Source organism: Bos taurus, chromosome 28 (genome assembly GCF_002263795.3).
Source record: "Bos taurus isolate L1 Dominette 01449 registration number 42190680 breed Hereford chromosome 28, ARS-UCD2.0, whole genome shotgun sequence".
Taxonomy (NCBI): domain Eukaryota; kingdom Metazoa; phylum Chordata; class Mammalia; order Artiodactyla; family Bovidae; genus Bos; species Bos taurus.
The window spans coordinates 43046978-43067117 of NC_037355.1; the positions used below are offsets into that span (position 1 = coordinate 43046978).

The following is a 20140-nucleotide window of genomic DNA, read 5'->3' on the forward strand; positions in this document are numbered from 1 at the left end:
TGACATTTCCGGGCTCAGGTCTCAAGAGAATTGTAGCTTCTCCCTGTCACTTGGAATACTTGCTCTTAGACTCCTGCTGCCATGTTGTGAGGAAGCCCAGGCAGCCCTGAGTAAAAGCCCGTGTGGAGAGAACCAAAGCTCCTGGCATTGCAGCTGCCCTGCTACTGACAGCCAGCACAATTTGCCAGCCACGTGAGTGTGCTATCTTGGATCTCTTAGCCCTTGTTCGCCACCCCAGCCGAGCGAAGCAGAGAAAAGCTGTTCCTGCTGAGCTCTGCCTGAATTGCAGGTCCATGAGAAAAATAAACGATTGCTGTTATTTTAAGCCACTCAATTTGGGCTTGTTTGTTATACAGCAATAGATAATCAGAACAGTGGGTAACACAAGCAGGAATCCATTTATTTCCTAGTGCTGGGGGATTGGAATTAAAACTAAGTCAGTTGTATTTGTGTCTGTGTGTGTGTGTCTGTGTGTGAAAAGGTACTCTTAAGCTAACTGCCCAGCCAGTGGTACAGGGTTTATACTGTTGGATGTGGTCAATTATTCTTATATAAACCCAGCATGGACTCAACTGACTATGGAAGAGAGAGAAGTGACATTAAATGTAATAACAAGGATGACCAAGAGTTATTTCCAAGTGTGACATCCAGAGGAGATGGTGAGGATAAATACTCCTTCTTGTTCATCTCTGGCTCTAATCCACTTCAGAGTGGGGCCTACAACATGGTTTATTCCCTTCTCAGGGGAACAATATTTTTGTTATGTTAATAAACTTTTGATGCATCACTTTTTTCTGCTTACAAAGGAGAGAATTAGCAGGGGAAACTCATGGAAAGTATCTGAAATGTTTTGAGTTTACTTAAAGGCCAAGTCATCAAACTCTGCAGCAATGAAGAAATAGCAATGCGGCAGTCACACTTGAAAACTAACCAGGTTCTCTGTCTTTCAAAGCCGAGGTTTTCTCTCATTTCCTCTAGAGCATCTGTCATTCCTTATGCTCTGGAGACCAGAGCATCATTTTCTTGTTCTTTTTTCCACTTGAGGGGACAGCCACAGGACGTGATGGTGCAGCTTAGAGAATGTAAGTAAATAAAAATTTTTTAAAATATTGAGCAATATTCTCCCAGCATGCAAATCCCAATTTGGGGGAAAAATTAGTTCCTTTTGAAAGCTGCCTTAACTCTTTGGGGTCTCCATGGTACCATTCAGTAAATGATTGCCTCTGTGCATCAGATAGCACCCCAGCGGCCTGAAAGAGTTCATGGGCCTCCAGAAGTAGCCATCATGGTTCCCGGAAGGAGTGTGAGCCTTGGGAGAATCTGGCTGAGTGTACAATCACTGCTCAAGTCACAGTGGCCCAATTAGCTTTATTGTGGAGTGCCTCCTGGAGTCCCACTGCTCAAAGACAGTCTCGATGCCTCTGAGTCAACTGCCTGCAAATCAGCCTTTCGGGGGTTTGCCAGCGCTGGGAGGAGGCACAGACATTTGTTAGGAAGATATCATAGAGTTCTTAGTCCTGGGGAAGGAAATAATGTTACCACTGAAATTCCCAGCCAGGAGGACTGACTTTTCTCTCCAGAGATTAACTTTTCCAGGTGATAGCTGGTTTCCAGGTGGTAGCCATAGATTTCTTAGACACGCACGTGCTATCTCGGTATGCGTGAGATAATTCAACTCTTTACTCTGCTGCTTAACTGGTTATCTCAGGTTACCGTCTGGTTCTACCTCAGTTTCTGTAAAGTGGGAATAATAATAATACCAATCCCAAAGGTATGTTACGTGGATTAGTGAAAGCAATGCATGTCAGTGCTTGGCACAGCATTCGGCACAAAACCAGCAACACATTTGGCCATTATTCTGCAAAATGTGAGTCCCATCGTCATATGTTCATTTATCAAATATTTGTTGGAGGCCTACGATGTAAAATAGTATGTAGTTTTAGCAAAGTTCTGATATACTGTTTATTTACTTTATTTTATTTACAAAGGAAAGATGTGACTATGTTCATTTATAGGGCTGAAATTTTTTTAACTAATTCAGATACAAAGTTTTGTTCAAATCAAAATAAATAGCCAGGTGCTCACCACCCATATGGGCTTCCCAGGCGGTGCTAGTGGTAAAGAATCTGCTTGTCAAGGCAGGAAGTAAGATGCAGGGTTGATTCCTGGGTCAGGAAAATCTCCTGAAGGAGGGCATGGCAACCCACTTCAGTATTCTTGCCTGGAGAATCCCACGGACAGAGGAGCCTGACGGGCTATAGTCCACAGGGTCACAAAGAGTCAGACATGATGGAAGCAACTTAGCATGCATGCATGCACCACCCATATAAAAGAAATAAAGCATTTCAGATAAACTAAAGCCACCTTTATATAAATTCAAGAACTTATTCCCCTTCCGCTCCCTCCCAATGGTAACTCCCAACCTGCTGAATTAACATGCCCTGTGCGAAATAATATACAAAGAGACAGCAAGTTGTAAAACTATATTATGGTATCATTCTAAGATACCTATAAAACTGTATGTAAATTATACAATAATATGGGTGTATTTTTATAACCATAAGTAATAATATCATGTAATTTATGTATAGTCTGACAAGTTTTTGTAGACTCAAACTGTAATATACTTTCACAATTTGCTTTTTCCACAACATTCTATTTCTGGGATTTATCTGTATTGATACAGCTCTATTTCTTTTTTCTTTTTCAGTTCTATGTGCTATCCTTGTATAAATTTGTCACAAATCATTCATTATCCTATTGATGAACGTTAAATTTTTCCCAATCAAAAATAACATTGCATAAATATTTCTTGTCCATGTCACCTGTGCACACACGCAGCATGTTTAGGGATACACTTAGAGACTTCTCTCTAGCACTGGAATTGCTGGGTGGTTGGACATGTGCCCCCTTAGCTTTATTTAATCATGTTAAATGCCTCTTCAAAGAGGTTCTTTCAAGTAACTCTCCAGCATAGGGTATGGGGGTTCATGGTTCCTCACTTTCCCTACATTTGGTATTGTCAGATTTTTCCTTTCCGCTAACCAGAAAAGCATAAAATATCTTCTTGCAGTTATAGTTTGCGTTTCCCTGATTATTAGTAATTTTCTGTTTATCTTTCAATAAGTTGTGTGTTGCTTCATTTGCCTGTTTTTAAAAAATCAGCCTTTTAAAAAATTAATTTATAGGGGTCTAAATACCAGCCTTCTGTCAGTTACATGCATTACAAATACTGTCTCCCGACCTGTAGTCTGCATCCTCGTTTTGTATATAGTGTCTTTTCACATCAAGAAGAGTTTTAAAGGTTTTGACTTTTAAACAAACATAGTATATGTTGCAAGGAAACACGCTGAGAATGATTTCCCTTTGGAAATGTTATGTCTTTCTCACCCTTTCTAGAAGGAGGATCTCAGCTTAAAAAAAAATTGGTCAGGCCTTTGGGAAGGAGTGGGAGCAGTGGATGACAATCTAGCAAATTGCATTTCAGTGGCCACTCACTGCCAGGAATGGGCACAGCAGCTTACCTCCCTGGTGGGAACCCGGGGTCAGGAGTTGCCAGGAACTCAAGTTCGGGGCCAAGGATAGTCGCTCTGCTCTGTACTCAGCCCGGGACGACACGGGAGAACAAAGGGAAAGGACTCACATGCAAAGCAGACCTAGGAACAGGATTACTCTGGAAACTGGAGGAAATTCTGGGACGAGTCTGGCATCCCCAGCAGAATTGTAAGACTTCTATTAAATAGTATTTTAAACAATAGTCAGGGAAAGTCTGAGGAAAAAGAAGACCAGATGGGATAGAGATGAAAGGGACAGATAAGAGAGGATTTTAAGGAAATTAAAAGAAACGGGAGACTAAAAACAATGACGGCAACAACTTGGACTGGAAAAGGATTTCCTAAGCTTGGAACTAAATCCAGAAAGTGAAGGAATGGACTGAGAAATTTCATGTCATGGGAATTTCAGATTTCTGTCCAGTTTACCAAGCAATACCACACTTAAAGATGAAGTGACAGATTCAGAAAAACTGAGATAATGTTATAGACCAAAGGTTAATGATTTTTGTATATAAAAAGATTTTAGAAATAAATAAGAAAATAATGAAAAACCCAATAGAATAATAGGCTAATTCAAAAGGCATTAAAAGTGTTCATCCACTCTAGTTACCCAAAGATTGCAACTTAAATGAGATATTTTTTTCTTCTGTAAGTTTTCTTATTTAAGATGAAAAAGTACCACAGTGCTCGATATTGGTGTGGGTGGAGAGAAATCAGCCCTTTTCCAAGGAGCCCTTGGAGGCTAATCTGGTAAACTTTTTCTGGAGAGTGAGTTAGTAGTTATTAATAGTAATAGGTACCATATCACTAAAAAAATGGTAAAAAAAACCACTCTTTTAATTGGATAGTATAACTGACTCAATGGACATGAGTTTGAGCAAGTTCCAGGAGATAGTGAACAACAGGGAAGCCTGGTGCGTTGCGGTCCATGGGGGTCTCACGAAAAGAGTCGGACATGACTGAGCGACTGAACAACAACAATTGAAAATCCTGCTTTTTTAAATCTACAATTCTATCTTTTAGAATTTATCTGAAAGAAATACTTGCACTACCACACTAAAATATTTGCACGAGGTTTGACAAGAGTGTAAGAGGAGAATCAGTGAGACCCAGAAATTGATGGTGAGGAAGGGGAGGCAGGAGGGACCTGGAGAATTGCTCTTGGAATTTCCCTCTAGAGCAGGTGAGTGCTCAGTAGGGCCATGACAAGAGTGTAAGAGGAGAATCAGTGAGAGCCAGAAATTGATGGTGAGGAAGGGGAGGCAGGAGGGACCTAGAGAATTGCTCTTGGAATTTCCCTCTAGAGCAGGTGAGTGCTCAGTAGGGCCATGACAAGAGTGTAAGAGGAGAATCAGTGAGACCCAGAAATTGATGGTGAGGAAGGGGAGGCAGGAGGGACCTGGAGAATTGCTCTTGGAATTTCCCTCTAGAGCAGGTGAGTGCTCAGTAGGGCCATGACAAGAGTGTAAGAGGAGAATCAGTGAGACCCAGAAATTGATGGTGAGGAAGGGGAGGCAGGAGGGACCTAGAGAATTGCTCTTGGAATTTCCCTGAGAGGAGATACACTGGGTTTGGGGGAAGGCAGTGGAGTCAGCACAGTGTGTTTGGTGTTTCAGGAGCGCGAGCTCAGGGGAGACGTCCAGAGTCAAAGCTGGGTGTGTTTGGAGCTCAGCATGAGTTGAAGAATTCACAGAATCTCACTTGTGTAGGGAGACAGTGGGAGCTGGAGCGTGGGTGATTCGGCGGCTTTCCGAGAACCTGAGAAAGTGACTTAGGCTGGCGGGGTGGTGATTCTGATGCCTAGTTTTGGAGCTTTGACACCACTGAGTGAATCCTGCATGTTGCACTTCAGGCCTGGGAACACTCCGTGGGGATCATCTGCTTTCCCAGTCTTCAAAGGCTGGCTGAAGATGTTTCCAACCAGTTTGCCCAAGAAATACAGAAGGCACTTGTGGGAAAGCCTGCAGGTAAGAGAAGAGCTGTCCTGGAGGACCTCATGCAGAGCAAAACAGCTCTGTGGGCCCCTCCCAGGCCTCTGGCGAAGCCCCTCTGCTTTCTAGGGGAGTTAGAGCAGAGCCTTTGAACATGTACAGCAGGCCAGGTTCTGACCCTGAGGACCCTGGAGAAGAGAGGAAAAGGCCAGAAGAGGGAAGAGAAGGCGAACTTGGGAAAATTTGCTGCTCTTGGGAGGGACACACACTCACACCACTGACCCTACCCTATGTATGTGTGTGATATATATACACACACAGACACTGCTCCCCCCAACATGCGCACACACACACACACACAGACACACTCACACACACACACACACACACAAAACCAAAGCCAAGCAAATTTCCTGCTATAGGTCTCCTGACTCACATCCTTTCCTTCATGGAGTTGGACCCCCAGAGCCTGGGCTATGAGGCAGAGAGAAGAAGGAGATGCCGGGGGAAGGAATAGCTTGAGCATCGTGTAGATGGAGGACTCCCTGCGACAAAAGGGGCTGTGTGCCATAGGAAGTGGGGAGAAGACACTGGATTGTGTCAAGTCCAATTGCTGAGGAGCTTGTTCTTATTATTTAGCAATAGGGAGCCATTGATGGCTGTTGAACAGGCATGAAGGCATGATAAAAGCTATCCTTCAAGGAGATTAATGCTGACAGAGTATGGAATGTTTGGTGTAGATACAGGCATCACTGTCGGGCGTGCAAAAGGCGGAGGTTCCGTAAGGATGCTAAGGCATACCTTAGGGAGAGAGGGGCCCAAGTGGAGGCAAGCTGGGTGACCTGGCCACCGCACGGCCTACTGGTGACACTTTCTCTCCTCCCCACACTGTTGCCAGAGCAAGCACGGGTGGCAGCCGGGAAGCTGCTGCAGTGGAAGGGAGATGCGGACGTGCATCAGGAAGGTCACCTACTCCTGAAGTCGGTGTATGTGCTCACGGGGACGGATGCCGTAAGTTCCAGGCCCCACTGGCCCCGCCTCCCTGGCTGGGCACGTCTCACCAGTGTCCCAGCACAGGGCAGTGGAATTCCTCCAGGGTGCTTTCTTTCCACGAAACTGACCTACAGCTTTTCCCCCTCGACGCCCCTTGGATAAAGAACATGGACTTCAGAGTCTGAAATCCCGCCTGGTCTCATCCTGCCCTTTCACCTTGTGTGCCACCTTGCACACATTCTTTGATTTCTTTGCATCTCTGTTGTGCTGTTAATTTTAAAATTAGAGATAATAGTGCTTCCCTTCTAGGGTTAGTGTGAGGATCAGTGATGGGTGATGTGTAGACTACATTTCCTGTGTGTCAGGGCGGGGCTGGGTGCACGCCATGCATTGTGCAGTTAATCCTCCCAAGACCCTAGGAATCAGATTGCAGTGATGCTGCGCTGGTGATGACAATCAGGTTTGCCTGTGACGTGCAGCCTGTCTGACTCCATGCTTTAGCCACTGCTCTTTACTGCCTCCTGCTGAACTCAGACTAAAGGAGCCAGGCCTGCAGGCACCTGCCCCGTGCCGCACCAGAGATGAAAACGACCGCTATTCCTTCTTACCCTCCAGGCCCCATCCTGGCTGTGTTCATCCCACCATGAGGCGGGGACCTTGAGTGGTCTGCCGATGATGGGTGGCCTCTCAGAAGCAGCCCCCAGAAGCTGTGGCCGTCAGCATAAAGGACCCAAAGTCCTGTGCAGGGCAGGTCCAGAGGCTCCTCTGTCTAGTGAGAGTGCCCACTGTGAGTGTCCTGGTGCCCAGCCTAGGAGCAGCAGGGAACCAGGCTGGGGCGGTGGCTGCCCTCTGTCTAGTGGTGAACACGGGCATCTGACGGGCATTTGGAGATGGTACCAGGAAGCGGGAGAGGAGCACGGCAAACAGTTGCTCACCAGCGGGAGGACCACCTGCCTGACATTTCCTCTCTGTGAACCGCCTGGACCACATCAGGGACAGTGACCTGGAGCACAGGGTAGGGGCTCTTCACCTGCTGAGGAAGGCCTGTTTTCAGCATGGGCAGTAAAAATTAACCTAAAGCCTTGCTTTCTGCTGGGAGGAGTCTGCCTCCAAAGCAGTGAGAGAGTAAGCAGTTGGCTTTCTGGGGAGATGGTGCAGTTCAGAGCACAGGGAGAGACACCCTGAGTGCGGCCACGCAGGGGCATGTGCCCGATACAGGTGGCAGACATTACCTGCAGTGAAAACCTTTAGGCACCAGCAGCCTGGTGCTGGCCCAGACTGTACATTCTTCCTTTCTTTTTTCTAACGTACCCACCGTGTCTGTCAGCTTAGTCAATAGGGTGGGATATTGTGTGCTTTATATTAGCCACACGCGTGCTCTCTCACACTCATGTATGTGCACACACATGCAGAGGTTACAGTGCAGTAACACAGTGGAGCTGCAGGCAGAGCCCGTGGAGAGAGGCCCTGGGACGCTGCACACTCAGGCTGATCCCTCTGTTCTGACTCCTTGTCCTCTGTCTGGCAGTCCTGGGGCTGCTGAGGTGTGTGGCTCTCTGGGTTATTGGTCCTCACCGATAGGGCTGTTTGGGTCAAACTGAGGTCTTGGATCTGAGCAAGGGGATGGAAAGGGCCCTGATCATGTCCTTAATTCAGATGCTTGAACTTGTTCTCAGCCACCTCTTCCTGACTGAGTTTCCAGTTCCCTCATCAGGAGGAAACCTGTCAAAATCAGTGGTGTGATTGCCAGGAATGCCCTTGATTTCTGCTCTGCAGCAGCCCCCCCCCCACCTTCCTTCCTATCATCTATCGTGTAAAAGATACATCTACCTAGCACATAATACACACTTTATGTAAACTTAATCTTCACAGCTGTCCCTCTGGCCCTAAAATTGTCTCCATTCCTAATTGAGAATGTGTCGCCCAGAGAGAGGAAGTGACTTCCCCAAGTTCGTGGCTGAAAGAAACGAGTTGGATGACCTCTCTGGTCTGGGTCTGGAGCTGTGCTCTGCAGCCCTGGGTCACGTCTGAACTTCCCTTGCAGGAGACGCTGGGCAGAGTTGCTGAATCTGGGCTCCCAGCCCTGCTCCTCCAGTGCCTTTACCTGTTCTTTGTTTTTCCTCTGGAAACGGATGAGCTTTTAGAGAGTGATGTTCAAGTTCAGAGGATGTTTGTGCAGGTGAGTAGGGGAAGGGCTGGACTCCCTGGGCCTAGGCCAAGCTGCTTCTTGGTCCTCCAACCTGCTTCTCCAACCTCCTATGGTCTCTCTCTACCCCTAGCTCTGAGCCTCCTCTATTCTCCTGGAGGGCCCAGCTCACCCCTTCACCCCTAGGCTCTGCAAAGGCTGCGGAATCCCGTGCATTTGGAAGACAGAGTTTCTCTCCGCCTCCTTGTATCTCTGTGTTGCCCTTGTTCTCTTCCAGAACAGTGTGCTTCTCCTCCTCCTCTGCTTGGCTGCACCAACTTCTTGTCCTCCAGTCTGTGTTCTAGGGTCCTGCCCACCCTCCTGGATGCCTGGAACCTCCTGTCTCTGGCCCCTGCACCTCTGAGAACAAACTCGCTAAGACCCCCTTGTGTAACTCTATAAGAACTTTCTATATACCAGCCTTGTTCCCTAACCTTACACCCATCACCTGCCTGAGTCCTGTCTTGCATCACAGGATGTGAGTGGTATTGTCATCTTCATTCAGCGGGATCTAAAGTACGGTGAGTAAACACGAGTCCAGAGTCCAAGTGGCTCAGTGGTAAAGAATCCACCTGCCAAGCAGGAGACATGGGTTCAGCCCTGGGTCAGGAAGATCCCCTGTAGAAAGAAATGGAAGTTTACTCCAGTATTCTTGCCCGGGAAATCCCATGGACAGAGGAGCCTGGCGGGCTATGGTCCGTGGGGTCACAAAACAGTGGGAATAACTTAGCGACTCAACAACAGTAAGGGTCATAGAGGAGGTGGGTGGGGGCAGGGATTGGAACCCTGGGGATCTGGCTTCTGAGTCTGCATTTAAGCGCTCTGTGGGGTCACCTCCATCTCTCCTCTCGGACCATCTCAGGCCACTGTCACGTGCGGTGTGCTCCTGTCACTGCCCGTCTTTCCTGTCCTCTCTAACTGGCAGAGACTTTTCACATAACTTCTCACCTCTCTCCCCTACCCCTTTACTGACAAGTTCTGCTTTCTCAGCTTCTGGAGTGCTGTGTTCTCCAGAAAACTCCCCTGGCCTCTCCAGTGGAGGCGGGGTACTGTCTGCCTTCCTTCTCTTTGCGCCTTGGCCAGGGTATCACACGGAGCAGGTACACAGGACCGTTTGGGAACCGCCAGTGCAGCTGGCCACTGAACATGCGTGTTCACACCTGCGCCCATCTTAGACCAATGCTCAAGCCAGAATCCTCGTTACCTGCGGGTATCTCACGAGTTCTGCCAGATTCCACTTATGCAGGGCTGTCCCCTAAGCTTCACTTGTTAGAAATGTAGGCCTCATTTGCCCACATATAAATCATATTTTAAGTGGTGGTCAGGACACAGTACTGGGTACTTAACAAGTCTTTATTGTGTGGTTTCCACGTGCTCTGCAGGGAATTAATGCAGCCCTGTCTTCAGTGGCCCTCTCTATGTATGGACAGAATGTGAGCCACAGCGATACCACCTCAAGGTTCTTCAGAGTTTCCTTATTTCATTCCACAAAAATGTACAGAGCTCCTCTTGGGTGCATCTCTATACTAGACCCACACCCTCTCATAGAGATGACAGAGAGATAGAGAAGCCAACTGGGGAGAACAATCGCATGGATAAAGGAGCAGCATCCAGTTTTTTAAATGCTCTGATGGAAAACTGAGATGTGCTTGGAAATGAGAGCCAGGGGACCTGACTTATGGTTGAGCACAAATGGAGACAATTCTGAGGAAATGGCATTGAACCAGGGAGCTGAAGGTTGGGATGGAGATGTGAAGGGGGAGGAGACAGGAGAGGAGAAGAAACGGCTGGCCAGGTGAAGGGTCGCATGGCCACAATCACCGGCCATCTTCAGGGGAGACCAGAAAAGGGGGGCTGTCCCCAGTTCCATGACTATCCAGCTGAGACCATCACTGTGCAAAAAGGGGTTCAAGGATTTGGCAGAAAGAGCTTTCTGTATTCGCCAAAGTGGAGGAGGGTCCCCACAAGACCACCAAGAGCCAAAAGGAGAGTGCACAGGGTAACATGAGGGAAGAGGCAGGGCTGGGCCACGCGGAACCCTGAGCCATGTTAGAGCGTTTGGTTTCCATGCCCGTGCACAGTAGGTTTTCAGGAGGTAACCATAGGAACATGGGATGGATGGGGGCAAGAAGTCCAGCTAGGAGGTTACAGGATAGCGCTCGTAATCTTACGGAGAAGTAGAGGTTGAGTGCCAGCCAGGGATCCAGGAACACAGCTCTCTTTTTAAATAGCACCGTTAATTCTGTATTTTAATCACAGGTGGCGTTTTCTGCATGTCTGTGTAATAAGACACCTCTCTGAGTCAAACACTCTTGTGTTATTCTGACGTGGAAAGGATAACCACTGCTTGTACTGGGTTAGGAGTCCACATTTTAGCCCTGCCACCTTTTTATGGGTGGCTGTTGACCTTACCAGTCTCAGGCAGAGGGTGATCATCCACAATTCTATCTCTCCTGCTGAGACAAGGAAAAGTAAGGAACAAATTCATTACAGGAAGGAGGCTTCCTAACCAGAGACTTTGTATTTTTCCCCCGTCAGATGTTGCTCAACATTTGCGGAGAGGCTCAGAGTCTGGAGGGACTTCTCTCAGGAAATGAACTCCAGTCTCTCATGATTGCCACGACATGTCTTCGAGAGCACAGCTGCTGCTTTTGGAAGGAGCCCACCTTCTGTGTGCTGAAGACTATCTCCAAGGCCCAGAACGTCGGCGTCATCCAATACCTGCAGGGTATGACCCTGGGAGACCAGGGATGGTCTGTGGGCACACTTTCTAGAATAAGACCCTGGGATGCCCTGGCAGCATCAGCATAGATTCCAGGGATCCAAAAAGAGATGAACAAACAGGGTTTTCACTGATGTCCAATTATGCCTGGTGGGTGACCCTATGTTACTTGGGCCCACTCGTGACGGGGCTTTTACTGTTCATTTTGATGATCTGTTGGAAGGGAGAGGGAAAGGGCAACTTACTTACTACACATACTGTCAAGCACATACTATGCTGAGCTCATTCGTATATTATCTAATTTTTTGAGCTAGATATTGACGATTAATGCCATTTTGTAGTGAGGAAGCAGATGATTGAGCGCGATAGAAGAATTTGCCAAGGCTCCCCAGCTAGTGAAGAAGAGAATCACATATTAAACCCAAGATGCCAATTCCGGCACCTTAGACTCTGCTCTGGACAGTGTGTGTAAGAGTTAAGGACTTCGGTTCTGAGGTCAGACAGCCAGGCTGTGGGCTCCGGCCCTGTCCCACTAGCTGAGTGGCCTTGAGCACTTTACTGCCTGTGTGCTCAAGCTCCTTTGTCTGTAAAGTGGAGATAACAACCCCGCTGATCTCACTGGATTGCTGGGATGCATTAATGAGTTGGCATATTTGAAGCCCTCAGATAGTACCTGGCAGTGGGCGCCCCATTGGTCAGCATCCCAGCATCATTACGTGGCTGTGATCAAAGGTTGTACCCTGAGGGAATCAATTCTAGCTGTCCCAGGACTTCCCTTAGCATCGTCTGTCTCCCAAGGACGCGGGTAATGCTGGGAAGCACAGACACCTCTGTGGCCTGCAGAATCTTGGGAAAATGCATTGGCCTCCTTTGGGATGCTGGCCCACTGTGGGGAGGGAGGGAGGCTCTGCAAGGATAACGTGGATGAGTAGGTTCTGACAAAAGTCTTCAGCGGACCTTCGCAGCACCATTGTTCAGCTTCACCAGCTGAAGTGCCTCTTAGGAACACAGCCGTCCATCTCTTGGGTTAACTCCGAGGGATCTGAGCCTGCCACTGTGACCTGCTTGTCCACAAGCACTTGTCCCATGACTTGTCTTCTTTCTGGGACCCCTTGTAATAGAGGGTGTCGGGGGTGAGAGCTGGGCACATGCAAGTCCCCTCTCTCACTGTAACCGAGCCCTGGGATAAAACATCATCCCGTTTCATGACTGAAATTTCCCGATGAAGCTATGGTCCAGCAGTAATAGTGTAAGGCTGAGCCAGGCCTGAAGTGCTCAGCAACAGGCACCCCTCACAGGCTAGAGCCAGAGACCCCTGAGAAAAGCTGCCTGCCTTGGTGTCAGGGGTCTCTCACTGTGGTCATTATTCTCAGCTGGAAAAAAAAAAAAAAGCCATGTTATGGAGATGTAGTCACCTAGAGTGCTGTGCCCAGGGCCCCTGCAGGGGAATGAGTATTTTCCATGGGCCTGTAGGCTGAGGAGAAGGTCAGGAAGTGAGCACTAGGCTGGTGTCTCCCTGCCAAGCTGGCAACTCTCAGTGCTTCCCTGCCCAGCATTCAGTCCTGGGAGCGTGTCCTTGGCTCGCAGGTGAGGGACTGAACATGCCTTATCTCAAATTTTGAGAGACACTTTTCCTGAACACTGGCTTGGCTTTCCTGGCATTCAGAAGAGGCTTCTCCTAACAAAAGGGCCCTAAAAACAGTGATCCATCAAAATGCAAACCCAATGGCATCTTTCTGCTGACTCAATTCTTCCCCTGGCCTCTCACAGCTCTGGGGTAAACGGTGCGTTCCATAGCAGGCCACACACCAGCTGGACCGTCTCCCGTCCTCTGCCTTGTGGAGCACGCTTCCAGGCTCCAACCCTCTGGATTCTTTAGTAGCTGAAACACGCCTTCTTTTTGCCCTTCATCTTCCCGCGTGTTCATGTATCCTTCCCTGCACTTTTCATCAAGCTAATTTCTGCACAGCATTGCTTCCTTAAGGTCTCCTGTGACACTCAGGTCTTGTGTCTTGCCTTTTGTTATCTAATGGACTTGGATTCCTCTGCATGCTGGGAATTAGGGGCAGAGGGCTAAGAGATTTTCATCCTCTTCCTTTTTAACTTACTCTCCATCTGGGCCCCAGAGCGTGGCTCTCAGGATGACACTTCTCAGAAAGGCAGCTTCTTCTTGATCCAAGAGTCAACAGAAGCGTTTTAGAAGAATTCTTATTCACATCTTGACATGCAATTTAAAATCAGGTGGGGAGGGAATGACCACTGCAGCAAACCTGTTGTCTCTGAGCTCAGTGTGGGTGTGTTTCCTCCTACAGCCATGGATTGCATCAAGATCTCCCTCCAGAACCTCTCCAGGCTTGTTGACACCCTCCCCGCTCCTGAGGTGAGCGAGGTAGTGAGCCTCGTCTTGGGCTTTGTGAAGGACTCCTATCCCATCTCCTCAGCTCTGTTCCTGGAGTTTGAGACTGGGGAGGGCTACCCTCTGCTGCTCAAAGTGTTACTTCGGTAAGTGGCTGCGCTTGGTGGGAAAGAAACAGCGGAGGCTGAGGTCCTCAGAATCATATATGGCGCTCTGGAGAAAGATATTGAGGCTTCTCAGAATGTCTTCTGAAATACAAATCTCCATAGATCATGTCCAGAGAGACTTTACTGCGAAAGTAATTCAATGTGCAGCTGAGTTTGAAGTTAACTTCTTTAGGAAACCAATGGGCGAGCTCAATAACAGCTTTACCGAGTCCATTTGGTGGCATATACTGCCAGCTTGCCTGCTAGTCTGACAGTCTCCTGTCAGAGTCCACATCCTCTGTTGGAAGGCTTTCTAGGATGGCTGTGACGAGTTCTGCCTGTATGCTGTGGGGCTGGAAGTGCCCACAGGTCAGCAAACCCCAGGACTAGCCCTCTACCAATGACTGGTAGAAGCTGATGGATATGCACCCGGCAAAGTTGCCCCTTGGGTGGGATAGCTGTACTTTGCCTTCCAGAGTCCCCAGGAGGACTAAGGTCCAACTGCTCTTGCTTGATAATGTTCCTGTACTGGCTTCCTTCCATTCTCTGTCTCAGAGGGCCTTTCCCTTACTGTTTTTCTCAAATTATTCATCCGTGGGAACCACACAAAGATGTGACTCAGCAAACTCTGGACTAATTTCCTCCACTCTTAATTGCTATGTCATCTTCAAGTTGGGTTCAGGGATTGGATAAACCAAGGGATGGAAGTGAAAGAAACTTGCTGATGGCCCAAACTCTCCCACTGGTTATGGGGAAGCTCGATAAGGGCAAAGCCACAAAAATTCCCTTGGCTTCACTCTGACTATGAGCAGCGTTGCTCATCTGTAGGGTGCAGATTATCACTGTGCTTCACAGATTTTGCTACAGAGTCAGGCTTTTAGTCTAGAGGGAGGACCCGGATAAGGGGACTGAAATCCCAAAGGAATGGGATTAGATGACAACATCCAGAGGACCTTCCTCCAAAGGCACACACAGCATGAACATCTCCATGTGTTTAGTCTGTCAGACTCAGACTTAATCTTAGACTCAGTCGTGTCTGACTCTTTGTGACCCATGGACTATAGCTCACTGTAGCTGTCCACGGAATTTCCCAGGCAAGAATACTGGAGTGGGTTGCCATTCCTTTCTCCAGGGGATCTTACCAATCCAGCGATGGAACCCAGGTCTCCCGCATTGCAGGTGGATTCTTTACTGTCTGAGCCACCAGGGAAGCCCAAGGAATGTATCTATGAGAATGCCATGTTTTACATGAGTTTGGACCATCACTGACTGGTGACTGCTACCATGGACGTCTCTGTCATAGCAATTCCTCAATATCTCTTTGGTTAAATGGCTGGTTGGTTTTCCCCAGACTTCTTGTGGAAGGCAGGAGGGAAAATAAACTGTCCAGGGAATGTCAGAAAGGACCCATATCGGCTCATTTGTTTTCCTTTTTGCCTTAATGGAAGTCACACTGCCAGTACTTTTACTCTTGACATGACAATGAGACTTAAGAGACCATTCTCCATGAGAAGAGCAAGGCAGCCCACCACACATAAGTAGCTGAAAACGAAAGAAATACCCACCCTTGAAATAAGCATGAAGAAATCTAATAAAGTCCAATTATTTCCCATGCTGTTTGTATTGTTGCTCTTCTGAAATATCAAATCTCTCATTTTGGGGTTGCTCTGACCTGTTGGTGCCTGAGGCCCGTACGTTTTGGGGGTCCTTCCATGGAAAGCAGCTCTCCTGTGAGCAGTTGCTGTGGCTCTGCTCAGAGGTTCCTCTGTATACAGAGATATTTCAGATACCTGAAATACAGGTTTCTCTGTATTCTATCTCTGCCAGTCCTTAGATCTAGGGCTGATGCTTGCAAACAGTGACTTTTATCCACCCGCCACCCCCCTGCCATGCCTTTCGGTGCTAAACTGGTGGAGATCTTTGGGGTCCTGCCGAGCACTGTGATCTTCATTGCCTCTGCCTCTCTGTGACCAGCACCTTGAGCAAACCTGGCTGTTCTGTCCAAGACATCCAGGGAGCTGGTCTCGTCTGTCCCCACAGGTACGACGGACTGACCCAGAGCGAGGCTGACCCCCACCTGGAGGAGCTCCTCGGGCTGGTGGTGTGGCTGACAACCTGTGGGAGGTCAGAGCTGAAGGTGTTCGACAGCATCACTTACCCGCAGCTTGAAGGCTTCAAGTTCCATCAGGAGGCTTCCGGTGGGTCTGGCGGTCTCTGGGTGCCTTGTGCCCTGACAAGGCGGTGCCGGCCATTTCCCGCTTCTCCGTGCAGAAACAAACCCGTGGCAGCTGTCAGTGACCCAGTAGGGCCTGATTCTGTCATGCCTTTGAGGGATTACCTATGTACTGAGAATCTCTCCCTTACACATTTTTCCAAATGCCCTGGGTGAGACTTAGAGGAAATGTTTGCTCAAATAATGGAGACAGTCAGTCTGTGGTTTCCACTCTCACCTCTGACGTGACTTCCTCGGTGACATCTGCTTGTCTAACAGGGGCTGATGGCCCTGAAATAGCAACCCAGGCTCAGAGTCAGTGCCCCCTTAGTTCTATGATATATTGATTGATTGATTGATGAATTCAATCAACATGTACTGATGCTTCTGTCCAGCAGCCACTCTGCACCATGCTGGAAACCACTGTCAACAGGCCAGGTGTCTGTGCCTTAAAGATGCTCTACAGAGACCGAGCTATACATTCCGATGCTCTACATAAACCCCGAGCTATAATCTACTCAGTAACTGGCTGATAAATAAGAACAGTTACATGAAGGGTGGGGTTTAGCTCTGCCTGGGTCAGTCAGGAAACTGCACAGACAGTCTCATTCAAGAGAGGTCTCAAGGCAAAGGATGGGTGGGCCAGGAAGGAAGGAGGGGGATGAAGTGGAGGGTGAAAAGCTGTGAGGCCAGTGTAGGAAAAGCCACTGGATGTGACTCCAGCAGACACACAGGGCAGTGTGTGGACTAGAGAGGAGTTTCAGAAACATTTTGAGTGTCTGAGGCAGGGAGAGCTGGAAGTAGAGAATTCTGTGAGGATGTGTCTCAAGGGCAGGATAGAATGAGGCTTCACCTTGTATCTGGAGAGAAAAGGGGGGATGGGTTCAGATGGTCTTTTTATTTAATAACTTGTCTAGAAATGAAACTGACTTTGCTTAGTAATCTTTAGCATCATTTGATTTTAACTAATTGAAACCAGTCCTCCAGCCCCTGTGCTGCCAATGGAAATATAATGTGAGCCACATTACATAATTTTAAATGTTCTAATTACAAAATTTTTAAAATTAAGAAGAAACAGGTTACATTATTTTTCATAATATATTTTATTTAACTCTATATAGCCAAAATATTACCATCAAAAATGTGATCATACAAATAACCGTTAATGATTTTTTTCATCGTGTTCATTTCTTTGTGCTATGTCTTAGAAATCTGGCGTGTATTTTTAACTCATGGCACGCCTGGATTCACAGTAGCCACGTTTCAATGCTTAATCAGCCAGCACGTCTTGGACAATGCAGCTCTAACCTTACTCATAGCCTAGGCAGATGGCTTCTCTGGACTTCTGATAGATATTTACTACAGGAATTAGAAAGTAGAAACTTTAAATGGCACATCCTCCTGATAATTTAACCACATATTTTTAGGCATAGTCAAGAAAAATGGCTTGCAGGATGATTCCTTTTTGCATCTTCAGGGGTGACTGTGAAGAATCTTCAGGCCTTTCAAGTCCTGCAGAATGTTTTCCACAAAGTCAGCGACCCCATCATCTGCACCAAAGTCCTGTCGTCCATCAGGACCATGTGGACCTGGAACCCCCGCAACTTCTTCCTCCTGGAGTGGACCCTGCAGCCCATCTCGCAGTTTGTGGAGATCGTGCCCCTGAAGCCGACCCTGGTGCAGAGGCACTTCTTCCAGATGCTGGAGGCCCTGGTGTTCGAGCTGCGTTATGTGCCCCACGAGATCCTGCGGAAGGTGCAGCGCCTGATCCAGGAGAGCCCGGAGTCGCTGTGTACCCTCGTGGCCCTGCAGAGTGTCCTCAGGATTGCTGGTGGCGACCCACTCTTCACTGACATTTTCCGGGACTCGGGGCTCCTGGGTCTGCTGCTGGCCCAGCTACGGAAGCACGCCAAGATCCTGAGGAAGTCAGGTGCCTCCCTGGAGCATCGGAGGGGAAGTGGGGATGGGCCGGGGTCAGTGTTAGCCGGGCCAGGTCCGTGTGCCAGCCCCACCACCCATCAACAGAACAGAGAGAAGTGAGCGTGCAAATGTCGCGTGCTGCCATGAGGCTTAGAGAGAGTACCCTTGGGATCCACGGCTTCACAGAGCAGCCAGCCTCCCTGTTCTCTGTAACTTGCTTGCTCCTCCCCACGATAAGTTGAGAGGGATAGGTGTAACTTTAAGCCAACTCATGGGACTAACTCAGGCCTGATGAGTCCTAAGCTATCAGATACCTCCTGCGCCAGTTATTGTCTGAGTATGTAGATGGGTAGATGGGGAGACAGGGCCTCAGGAGTGCAAAAGGGAAAGGGCTTTCAGAGAGGCCTGAGCTCGGGGTGGGGGAAAGGTGTGGGGTCACCTCTGGGCTCTACTGGAACATGGCCACCTTGCTCACATGGGGCTGTAGGGCCCAGTGGTCTCCCACTTGGAACAGAGGTCAGCAACCAGGGCCTTGCTGGCCCAGCTTGCCCCTCTAACCTTGGGCACACTATTGTGTGCCCTGCTGGGTTGTATGCCCGTGGCTTCTTGGCAGCATCCCCTTGCCTCTGCCTCAGGAGTGCTGGCCTGGGTTATCTTCCTGCCTAACCATGCCCCATACATGTACCTTGGATTTTTCTATAAGCCTTCAGGGGATTCAGATGCAATTCAAGTGAGAGAGCTTCTGATGTAGGGATTGTAGGGTCACATCTTACAAGTTGGGATGCACACTCCTTTATAATGGAAGCATGATATTCATCTTTCTTTAAGAAGATAGATATTGGACATGTCAATGGACATGAGTTTGAGCAAACTCCAGGAGACAGTGAAGAACAGGGAACCTGGTGTGCTGCAGTCCATGGGATCGTGAAAAGCTGGACACGACCCAGTGACTGAACAACGACAACAAAGCGGGTAGAAAAACGATGGAACTGGAGATTTGGGGCCATAGCACGCATGCTTAAAATTTTGTTTTCATTGTTTCTTAAATATGGCAGGAAACAAAGAGGTCAATCCTGGAGTTCAAGATACAGAAAGAGAGCTGACTTGTGTGATGCTGAAAACGGTGGTCACGCTTCTGAAAGGGTCAGTTAGGAATGCAGGTGAGAACGGTACCAAATTCACACTGTGACTGCTTGGGGAAGCATTGGCTATTTCCTGATGATTTATGCCAGTGTTCAAAGGCTACATCCAAAGAATAGCCAACACTATCACTGTGGCTAATGTCCATTTACTGCTTTATGTCTGCTGATCATCAGTAAATTGGTAGACACATCAGTTGACACTTTTTACTGTTTAGTTTGCTAAATAAGGTTGTGAGTCAAAGAGTTATCTTAAATTTATGAGACCACAGAAACCCCATTTCCCTCAAGTAAAATCTTTTAATATCCTGCTGCACTGACTATAGATGCTTTTATAAAAGGATTCAAATTGCAAAATATTGTTATCATTTTTAAGAGATATAATTTGATGTGCTTCTAGCCCATGATGGATTTAATAGCTTCGTTCATTAAAAAAAAAAAAATTAGCTTCCTGAGATCATGTGGCTCCCATGTTTAAAAATACATGCATAAAACATATGCATGTATGTTATACTATAAAGCAGATGCATCAACAAAGTGACATGAATGGCTTTGGGGATGTTGTGCATCTTTACCTGGGGCCCTCACAGGTCAACTATACCAAATGTGAATGACTATTTCATTATGGTAGAGCATCTCTAATGTGAGACTATAAAAGATTTCCTGGAGATTCTGGTTAACAGGGAGATACATATTCCTAGGTTCCCTCCCAGAGATCTAATTATCAGGTCAAGGTAGAGCCCAGAAATCTACTTTTAAAAGGCCCCCTAGGTGATTCCACGTGAGGAATACCCGGCCCATAATTGGGAAATTCTGCTTCATGGAGTTGACCAGCTCAAATCCACATCATGCCATTTGAATGATCCAGTTACTTCCTGGTTCTTATTCTACATGTAATTACTCCAAAGATCAGTCCCGGGGAAGAAATTCTTAGGATTACTTTTAAACAAAAAACATACCGTTAGCCAAATTTCTTTGATTC

The 20140-nt window shown here is 47.7% G+C and overlaps 1 protein-coding gene and 1 long non-coding RNA gene across 11 annotated transcripts in view; one reads left to right on the plus strand and one right to left on the minus strand.

Annotated features, from left to right (window-relative positions):
• WDFY4 (WDFY family member 4) overlaps nucleotides 1–20140 on the plus strand; it is a 248179-nt gene that overhangs the window by 26717 nt on the left and 201322 nt on the right. For all 10 annotated transcript variants that reach the window (XR_009493217.1, XM_024986689.2, XM_024986690.2 and 7 more), the window contains 8 exons: nucleotides 5407–5521; nucleotides 6384–6496; nucleotides 8523–8657; nucleotides 11202–11391; nucleotides 13698–13887; nucleotides 15928–16085; nucleotides 17577–18029; nucleotides 19075–19179. Coding sequence is in view for 9 of the 10 variants with exons in the window: in XM_024986689.2 (XP_024842457.1) it covers nucleotides 5407–5521; nucleotides 6384–6496; nucleotides 8523–8657; nucleotides 11202–11391; nucleotides 13698–13887; nucleotides 15928–16085; nucleotides 17577–18029; nucleotides 19075–19179 (1459 nt within the window). In the remaining variant the exon portion in view is untranslated. The remainder of the gene's footprint in view (nucleotides 1–5406; nucleotides 5522–6383; nucleotides 6497–8522; nucleotides 8658–11201; nucleotides 11392–13697; nucleotides 13888–15927; nucleotides 16086–17576; nucleotides 18030–19074; nucleotides 19180–20140) is intronic.
• LOC132344153 (uncharacterized) lies at nucleotides 1949–16200 on the minus strand. Its single transcript, XR_009493279.1, has 2 exons — nucleotides 16046–16200; nucleotides 1949–9281 (listed from the first exon to the last, which is right to left on the minus strand). It is a non-coding gene; the product is annotated as an uncharacterized lncRNA (long non-coding RNA).